The 10,238-nt window shown below is 43.1% G+C and overlaps 1 protein-coding gene and 1 long non-coding RNA gene across 10 annotated transcripts in view; one reads left to right on the forward strand and one right to left on the reverse strand.

Annotated features, from left to right (window-relative positions):
* Positions 1 to 10,238, reverse strand: part of Jhy (junctional cadherin complex regulator) — a 59,890-nt gene that overhangs the window by 21,625 nt on the left and 28,027 nt on the right. For all 7 annotated transcript variants that reach the window (XM_031345060.1, XM_031345062.1, XM_031345059.1 and 4 more), the window contains one exon: positions 968 to 1,081. In XM_031345060.1, coding sequence (XP_031200920.1) covers positions 968 to 1,081 — 114 coding nt within the window. The remainder of the gene's footprint in view (positions 1 to 967; positions 1,082 to 10,238) is intronic.
* The window catches only part of LOC116073274, a 15,355-nt gene continuing 12,965 nt past the window's right edge, over positions 7,849 to 10,238 (forward strand). For all 3 annotated transcript variants that reach the window (XR_004111752.1, XR_004111750.1, XR_004111751.1), the window contains exon 1: positions 7,849 to 8,466. This is a non-coding gene — a long non-coding RNA (uncharacterized LOC116073274). The remainder of the gene's footprint in view (positions 8,467 to 10,238) is intronic.

Here is a 10,238-nt window from a genome sequence, read left to right on the forward strand (position 1 = left end):
CATGGTGGCTCACAACCATCCATAAGGAGATCTGATGCCCTCTTCTGGTGTGTCTTCAGACAGCTATAGAATACCTACATATAATAAATAAATAAATCTTTGAAAAAAAAGATATCTGTCTTTTCTAACTTCTCCTATGCTTGGAGGAACTTTAATGCTTTGAACTTTACAGTTGCTTCATGTATGACTTTAATTGGTGATACCAACAGGTTCCTTAGGCTGATTTCAAAAGGCTCACCACCCCACCCCATGGCGCTTGAGACAAGGTCTCACTGTGTAGCATTGGAAGGCCTGAAACTTGCATTGTAGACCAGGTTGATCTCTGACTAGCAGCCATGTGCCTGCCTCTGAGTGCTGGAACACCGGAATTAAAGTTGTGCCACCATGCTCATCCTTAGGCAGGGAGGGAACCTGTTCCAAGAATGACTCCATATAATTCCACGTACCGACCCAGGAAACAATCAGCTATGAATGACCTTTCTATTTCTTCTAGAAATAGTGGGACAATTACCTACCCCCCAACTACACTTATGAGTGTTCATGGACAAGAAGGATGCCATTATACTAAGATACCAGTCGGTATGCTTACACATTCTGGAGACAAGGTTTGGTAGGGTTCTGCCCTCAGAACCTGGAGTATTTCCTGAGTCTACTGGCTAGCTATTAGCTCCCAAAGGAAACATATTATTTTTCCTCTGCACATTCCCATCCTTTCCTTCTGTAGAGGTTTTGTCTCTGTATGTTTGGAGTGCTAAAAATGGTGTTCTGAGACAGAGGATCTTTCAAAAGCAGTTAGGGTTGCTGGTGGAGCGAGCATACAAGCTATGGCAGAAGGCAGTCTTCAGCATGGATGGGTAGGCATTCTAGGTTTAAAATAACCCTTAAATGACAAGAACTCGGTGACAAACATTACTCATATCCGGCAGTATCACTTGAAGCACACTTAACACACAATCTAGCAGGTGACCTTGAGCTGTTCTGCTCTCTGATGCCATTTGTCCTCAGGATCCATGAAAGTGTTTTCGACTTCTTTGTCATTCTGGACAGTCGTCTTGCCAGTATCTCTGATGGGGTAGGAAATCTAAGAGGATAAAACACACAGGACAGTAAGTGGCATATACTGCATCCTAAGTGGGTTCATTTCAGTCTTATAGCCATGGGGCCCCAGGCTCTGTACTCTAGGGAGAGGCCCTGCGGAGATAGGCTTTATGTTTGGTTTATTGCAAGGGTCAATTTCAGTTCTCAGGCACTTTCGTCAGCCAACCTTTCATCTCTGCAATAACAAAAAAAGACAAAACAAAACAAAACAAAAAACCAAACAACAGCAACAACAATTAAAAAAACCCAAACAACAAAAACCCCAAGATAAACAGTTTCAAAGGAGGAAGCATTTATTTTCATTCATGGTTGTAGAGAGAATATCTTGTGTATTGAATGGATGATTGCAGAGGGTTCAGCTCATGGTCACTTAGCTCTGTCATTTTGGGGCCTGCGGTAAGGCAGAATATCATGATGGGGAGTGGTTTAGCATACAACAGCCAGGAAGCAGGAGACGCAAGGGAAGAGGCTGACATCATAGTGTGCTCTTTAAGGGCACAACCTAGGACTTACTTCCTCTAACTTGTCCCTAGCTCCTAAAATTTGTACCACTGTCCAATGGCACCATCACGTGGGGGCCTTCAATATCTGAGGTTTTGAGGGCTACCTGAGACAAAAATCATTAGAAGAATCTGGGTTTCTCTCAGGGAAGATGGAAATAAAGTGTTTTCTCTTGAAGACATGAAGAGAGAAGGGGTGCTTTGACATCCAAATACTCCTTGTTTTAAATGTTCCATACCTTGTCAGTAAACAACTTTAGGGCAGTTATTAGAACAGAATACTGCAAGTAACAATTGACTCCATCAACACATGATACCATACCCTTTACCTACAGTGGGGACTATGTCCTGATAAACTCATTGTAAATTTTAAAAATGTATTTAACACCCATGCTGACTAGTTTTTGTTAACTTTATATACAAGCTAGAGACTTTTGGAAAGGGGGAACCTCAGTTGAGAAAATGCCCCCACCAGATTGACCTATGGGACTTTTCTTGCTTGATGATTGATGTGGGAGGTCCCAGCTCACTGTGAGTAGTGCCACCATCATGTTGAGAGTCTTGAGTTGTAAAAGAAAGCAAACTGACCAAGCCGGTTAGCAGGATTATTCTGTGGCCTGTGCTTCTTTTCTGCCTTCAGCTTCCTGTCTTGGGTTCCTCTCCTGACTTCCTTCACTGACCGAGTGTGATCCAAGAGTTGTAAGATGAACTTACCTCTTTCCTTCCCAAGTTGGTCATGGTGTTTCTATCACAGTGACATACATCCTAACCAAGACACATGCCTAATCAACCAAACACCACAGCTTAGCTTAGCCTACTTTAATTGTGCCCACACAGTTGAGCAGGTGAGGTGGTGCACACCTATCATTCCCTGCTTGGGAAGCTGAGGCAGGGGGATAGAGAGATGGTGGAGACTTTAGGAGGTGGGGGCCCTAGTTGGAGAACACAAGCCACTGGGAGTTTGCCTTTGAAGGCCACACTGGGTCTGCTTCCTGTGATTACCCAGTGTAAATAGTATTTTCCTGCATATACTGCAACCATGATATCCTGGGCCATCAGCTTAAGATCTATGGAACCAAATTAACCCAAATAACTACATAGTGAACCTATGAAACCATAAGCAAAACAGATCTTTCATTTTCTATCTGTTTTCTCAAGTATTTTGGGTCTTTGTTTCATATCAAGAACCAGTCATCTTCTATAATCAGGCAAGGTTCCCAGCAGTGGGAATGGGGACAACAACCCAGTCATAAACCCTTCAACTTACAATATGTCCTGCCTGCAAGATGTGCTGAGCTAACAGTAGAGCAGAACTTGTAGGGGTGGCCAACCAATGACTGGTCCAACTTGAGGCCCACACTGAGAGAGGGGAGCCCACACCTGGCACTGTCTAGATGAACAAGAACCAGAAGCTGGTCAGCCCAGAGACTCAAGATAAAACAAAATATGACTGGCTAAAAAAAAAAAAAAAAAAAAAAAAAAGAGTCACCGAAATGATTCCTAATGATGTTCTGCTATCCTCACAGATCCATACCTTGCCCAATTGCCATCAGAGGGACATCACCCAGCAACTGATAGGAGCAGATGGGGGCAGATGCAGAGACTCACAGCCAAACACTAGATGAAACCAGGGAAATCCCAAAGAAGAAGGAGAGCAAGGACTCTAGGAGTCAGAGGGGCCAAGGACACTGGGAGAACACAGCCCACAGATCAATTAAACAGGGCTCATAGGAGCTCACAGAGACCGAAGTGGCAATCACAGGACCTACATGGGTCTGACCTAGGTCCTCTGCAAATATGTTATGGCCATTCAGCTTGGCATTTTTGTAGGACTCCTAACAGTCAATGGGAGTGGGGGTATCTCTGACTCTTTCGCCTATAAGTGGGACCTTTTTCCTTCTACCAGATTGCCTCATCCACCTTGATAATAGAGTTTATGCCTAGTCTTATTATAATATGTTATGCTATGTTCAGTTCTGTGGAAAGCCTGCTTCTTCTTCCTCTTCCTCTTCCTCTTCCCCTTCTCCTCCTCCTCCTCCTCCTCCTCCTCCTCCTCCTCCCCCTTCTCCTTTTTAAAGGGATCTAGGAGACATGGGAGGTAGGTGGAGAGCTGGGAGGACTGGAGGTAGGAGAAAGCTATGGTTGGTGTGTAATGTATATAAAGAATACAAGTGAAAATAAAAAAAAAATTGTGTCCGAGCTATTCAGAACCTGTTAGGACATCCAGCAGAAGGCAGACTTAGAGCTCTGGCATCTCAGTGCAGGAAGAGAACCTGGAAAGACGACATTTCGAGCCCCAGGACATCCACACCTACACTTAACAGACATTCTTCCAGTCTGCCTGCATCTCTTGGCCGGCAGTGTCCAACTGACTCAGAAGTCTTTCTTATACATTCTTCCTAATGTTTCTGTCTCAAGATTCCTCATCCATTCCCACTGTGACGCGCTGCTCCAGTTAGATTCTGGTGATGACTGTCTGCCCCTCCCCACCCCCCCACCCCCCTACCCCCACCTATAAAATGCCAAGTCTCTTCCCTTCCGAATGGACGCAATCCACTTTTTGAATGTAGCTTTAAGGCTGCACTTTCTTATCTTGTTAAATTTCCTATGGTGGGCTGTGGAGTGGGGGGTGGCCACGTGCAAGAATGCAGGATGGTAGGGACTGGATCTGACAGGCTGGAGTTCAGACTCTCTCTGGTGCTTATGTTTACCAGTGGGGTCTAACGTTCATTGGCCACTAAGAGGGAAATATGTTTGTTGACTATTATGTGCTGAGTAAACGTTGGACAATGAAGACAGTCTCACCCCTTTCCATTCAGGATGGCATGTTTACCTCAAGAAAGGAAAACACTGTTTCACCTCATAAAGTCCATGAAAAAGCTATCAGAATTAACACACGCGCAGATTCTGCACTTCCTTGTGTTGCGTCTGTTATTTTTAATTCGCCTATGCCTTGCCGACCTGACCAGGACCATGTTTCTCCCCAGGTTGAGGGAGGCCCAGACACAATGGGATGTAGATTCTCCAGCTTTTGCAAAGGCAAAGAGAAACATAAGATGTGCTTTAGGTTATGGGGTTTATCATCGGTGACATTAATTTTCTATTTACAATTGTGATAGTTTGTATAGGCTTAGGACAGGGAGTGGCAGTATTAGGAAGTGTGGCCTTGTTGGAGTATGTGTGTCACTGTGGGTGTGGGCTTTAATACCCTAGTCCTGACTGCGTGGAAGTCAGTATTCTGGTATTAGCCTTTAGATGAAGACGTAGAACTCTCAGCTCCTCTTGTATTATGCCTGCCTGGATGCTATCATGTTCCTGCCTTGATGATAATGGACTGAACCTCTGAACCTGTAAGCCAACCCCAATTAAATATTGTCCTTATAAGAGTTGCCTTGGTCATGGTGTCTGTTCACAGAAGTAAAACCCAAACTAAGAAAACAACCATGCTTGCATAGTTCTGTCAAAAACTTCACATATTGCTAATAGGGCATCGGCTGCTTCCTTTGCCAGGGAGTGAAGGACACACACTGTTTCTGTGCACAATATTTTGGTGAAGCTTGGCTGAATCACCCCAGTGAGCTTGCTGGGCAGGTAAAACATACTTCTACATTAGCTCTTTGAAAGTGGAGTGGGACACAACCTCTGCCATCTATTTTTTCTCTTTCTTTCTTTCTTTTTCTTTTTTTTTTTTTGTGAACCATTCTATTAATACCAATCAAATCGAGAAAATGATCAAATGAAATTGCATTTTGAGCATCGTAAGCTGTGTAATGTCTATTCTGTTAAATTGGGGCCTATAATTGCTTCTGTACTGAAAAGATACAACAAAGACAGCAATCATGGCATGTCATTATCCCAGACTAGAAAACCGGCCTTTGCAGGGAGGACTTCAAAGGCTTGTGGTTCTCAAATTGCATTTGGCTGCTATTGTTGAAGCGCAGGCAATCTTGATTAGGTGTTTACACTGAGGTAAGGCGAAGAGCAGAGAGTCTGAGTGCTTGGGTCTAGAGCCATTAAAAAATTGTACATTATGTTCCTTGCTTTGAAGTGAGGGTTTGTAGGGAGGAAAGCAACTCAGATTGAGGACAGCTGAGCTAGACTGGGCTGCAGTTTCTCTCTCAAAGAAACACATTGGGTTCTTAGAGAATCAGATGGCGCTGCAGAGAGCAGAGCCAAGGCTTCACCCAGATCTGCATAGCACACACCGACACATGCTTCATAAATACACTAACATTAGAAAGTTACCACTGTAGGCTGTGCCCTTGTCTCCTCTTACATCCTGCCTTTCCTACTGTCTGCGTGTTATCTGCCATGGGCAGCTCCACAGTAGTTGAGAAGGCGTTGCTCTGCATGTTCCTAGAACGAATGTACTGGCAACTAATCGCGTGCCCAAATCAAATAAGCCAAGGTATCAGACTAAAGAAATATTATATTGTTGCATGTAAACATGTGTGTGCATGTATGTGTGTGTGTGTGTGTGTGTGTGTGTGTGTATGCGTGCATGCATACATGTGTAATGTGTATGCCACAGTGCACATGCCAAGGGGAGAGAATGACTTGAGGACTTTGTTCTTTCCGTTCGTTACGTAGGACCTGGCTATCAAACTCAGCTTGTCAGGCTTGGCTGTAGGCCTCTTTATCTGCTGAGGCACCTAGCCAACCCAGAGTCAAGGTTTCTGCTTGTTTGTTTTTATTTATTTCTTAAATGTTCTGATATATCAGCTACTTACACTCCCACTTTGGGCATACTCACTGGATCTAGTGAGGATTTCATTCCTCATTTGGCTAATGAGTGCTTGGAAGCACTTATTCGTGTCATATTTCTGATACTTTTGCCCTGGGTTGTTTTCTATCTGCTCACGTTTCCATGGCCAGCAAAAAAGAGACTGATTCAGATTCTACTACTATGAGGTGACTTTGCTGACACGCAGCATGGCTGCTTAAATTATCAAAGGGTTTTGTGTTTTTCAGCTGCTTAGAGACAACACACATGAAATATTTGGACTCGGTTGCCAGCCTGTCTCCATTCTTTTTTTCTCTCTTTTCTTTCTTTCTTTCTTTTTTTTTTCAGAGAAGAAAATCACTTTACTTTAAAACTACAATCCTCAGCGGTTAACAGTAAGAGCTACTGTTCCAGAAGAGCTGGGTTAGATTTCCAGCATCCGCATAAGGGTTTACAACAGACTGCAACTCTAGTTTGAGGGGATTTGATGCTTTCTTCTGGCATCTGCTGGAACGAGCACACGAGTGCTGCCTAGACATTCATTCAAAAGACCCATATACATAAAAGTCAAAAATAATAAATAATGATCTCCACAGAGTACAGTGGCATACCTTGTGATCCCAGCACTCAGGAGGTAGGAACAGAAAAAAAAAAAAAGCCACTTTGAAGATGGCCTGGGCTAAAAGCAAATACAAGACTAGCCTGGGCTACATGACAAGATGTTATACCAAAGACAAACACAACATACATATGAAGCCCAAAACAATAAAAATAAAAACGTCATCAATTTTCTCATTTGAATGGACCTCAGATATTTTCTTTATTTACATTTCAAATGTTTTCCCCTTTCCAGGTCTTCCCTTTGCAAACCTCTTATCCCATTTTCCCTCCCCCTGCCTCTATGAGGGTGCTCTCCCACTCACCCTCCCACTCCTGTTTTCCCTCCCTGGCATTCCCCTACACTAACACATCCAATACCCTCAGGTCTGAGGGCCTCTCCTCCCACGGATGGCTTTGTTGGCAGGGCTGCCCTGTTATACAGATCAGAGAACTGTGAGTTTGTACTTCCTAGTGGTTCTGAGTGTGCCTGGCGTAGAGATGGCCAACAAATAGAACTAGATGACAAATTCGATGACCCATGTTGTCCCCTGAGCTATCCCAGCTTCATTAGAATTAATATAGTCAGCTGTTTACACAGATTCCATATCTATGGGTTAAATCAGAGCCTGGGGCTTGGCTTTGTACTTCCTTAGCATGAGTTTAATCCCCAGTATCTCAAAGAAAAAAACCCCAAAACAACAAACAAGACCAAGCAAGTATTCAGCTGACCATGTTTTGTTTGTTTGTTCTGTTTAAAAAAACCCTCAATATGCTAGCACTGAGCATGTCCAGACTCAAGTCCCAACCCTGTCACCTCCAGAATAATATGGCATAGCTATTGTGAGGTATGACAGAGCTGTCATACCTCACAATATTGTGAGGTAAGCGAGAGCTGTCTATAGTTCACAAAAGAATGCACACAGGGTTCACAAAATTCCACACCATTTAATAGAGGGACTTGAACTCCTCAGATTATAGTGTCTGACAAAGGTCCCCCATGGATATTGAGGGGCAGTTAAAATTACTTAATTGTCCAGGCAGGTTTGTGGTTTATATCAAACCCAGGCAGTGAACTGCCAATAAAATGGGGGTGGAGAGTAGGGCTCCATCTTTCCTCCCACTCTTGCTCACTGTGCCCCGGGTCCACTGGTCCTTCAGCCCCTCAACCTCTCAAAGTTATCCTCTCCCATGTATCATCTTCCCCAAATATGCATGGCATGTTTTCTCATAACCTCCATATCCTCAGAGAGAGACTGCCATGTGACTTAGTTTAAATTGGGATTTCTGCCACCTTGGCAAAGCTTTTGACACCTTCTCTGCTTCAGTTTTCCCTTACTGCTGATGTATTGTGTATATTGTCCATCCCCTCTACATATATAGTCTCTCTCCTTCCCTCCATCCCCTCTTTTTTCTCCTATCACCATAAGAGATTTGAATTCTCTACATAAGTGTAGAATTTTCTGGTGGCTCAAACGTTTTGGATTTGGGAGTGTTTCAGATTTGGTGTCTGGGATTAGTGATTCTCAGTCTGTAGACCAGTTTCTGGTAAGTTCGGGTTGTTTATATATCTTCTTCCCTCTCTTCTATAAGATCGCAGGAGGAGGCATGCAGAAGCATGATAACCACAGACTCACAGCAGCCTGGGTTATTTAATACAAATGACAAAAATGTCATGTGCATTGCTTCTGACTTTGATTCAAATTCATGCAACGTGCCCTGTGATGTAAGACATCACAGAATTACCTAAAGTGATGGGTACATTTTTGAAAGCTTAGAAGTGACCAGTCCTTAAAAATGATTAATTGTGTGCAATTTCCAATTTTCAAATGGGCATACCTAAGCTACATGGGAAGTTTCCTTCTGCATGGATCCATCTTCAGCTCTGTGGATTTAATGAAGTGTCGCTCTAGAGTGCTGAGCAGGGCCCACCAGAAGGATGCCTCAGAAATGTCTCATATTGAAAAAACTATAAAGTTCAATTGGAATTAGACAGTCATAAGTAAGTGCTCTTGTGTTGGTATAGGACAAAATAAGAAAATCTATCAATCAATGAATGGCTCTGGAGTCCCTGATGGGCAGGAGAATAACTTCTGCAAGTGCCATGGAGCCAGATCACAAAAGCAGTGCTAAAGCGAACCATTCTATAAGAGTAGAGTGTGTGTTTCCAACCAAGTATAGTTATAAAAAGATGATCATAACTTAAAAGAGAAAGCTAGATCTTACAGACAACTCAAAGCTTTCCTTAGCAGCCATGGAAAGAAGAGCAATTTAGTACTTGGACGGTAGTTTTCTCAGTAGGACACTGTAAGTTCATCTAAGCATTCAATAACAAATGTATCCTATAGGGCCTATGTGACATTAAAAGCTTCCACATATGGAATGTCACTTGAACATACCAATAATCCTGAAACTGCTGTAGAAAGTCAACATTTGTGGGTTTTGTTTTTGTTTTTGTTTTTGAGACATTTTCTTATGTAGCCCAGGTTGGACATGAGAGCTCAGGATATCTGAGGATGGCCTTGAACTCTTGACTGCTTCTGCCTCCCAAGTGCTGGAGTAACAAGTATGTACCACCATGCCTGGTTTATTCAGAAGCAGGTGGATCTCTGTAAATTCAAGGCCAGTCAGGGTAATACAGTGAGACCTCAAATAAACAAAAAGATAATAGAGAAATAATTAGAATTGTAGCCAAGCAGACCTATTGAAAGGCCAGATTTGAGGAGGAGAAATGTTGAAATGATTATGATGCAAAATTATAATTTAAAACTAAATCCTTAAATACTGTGTAAATGACCCAAATTTATTCACAAATTTCTTATCTTAAATTCAAAGCTCAATTATTAAAGAAATGTGCCAACTAGGTGGATATAAGATTGCAAAGCTCAAAGGCCAGTGAGATGGCTTGGTGGTAAGGCTGCTTGTGGCCAAGCCTGACCACCTGAGTTTGATTCCTGGGACCCACATGGTAGAAGGAGGGAATCAAGTTCCATAAGTTGTCCTCTGACCTCCACATGATGCCTTGGCAAGCACATGCCAAATCAATCAATCAATCAACAATAAACACAATAAAAATGGTAGGGTTCTGTAATGCATGGGAAGAGTTTGATTGACTGGGAATAATTAGGAGACAGCATTTTCCAAGAGGATCAACTAAGAGTGATAGACAGACTCCCCTGAAGTATGAATGTCTTGATCTCATAAGCTGGCTGTTTGGATGAAATAAAATGGGGGAAGGGACATACCTTACCACAGACCGGGGTTTCTCGCGGGGTCCCTGTTCCGCGGGACAAGGGATTCTGGCCAGGTGGGCACGGGAT

Source organism: Mastomys coucha, unplaced genomic scaffold (assembly GCF_008632895.1).
Source record: "Mastomys coucha isolate ucsf_1 unplaced genomic scaffold, UCSF_Mcou_1 pScaffold23, whole genome shotgun sequence".
Classification (NCBI taxonomy): domain Eukaryota; kingdom Metazoa; phylum Chordata; class Mammalia; order Rodentia; family Muridae; genus Mastomys; species Mastomys coucha.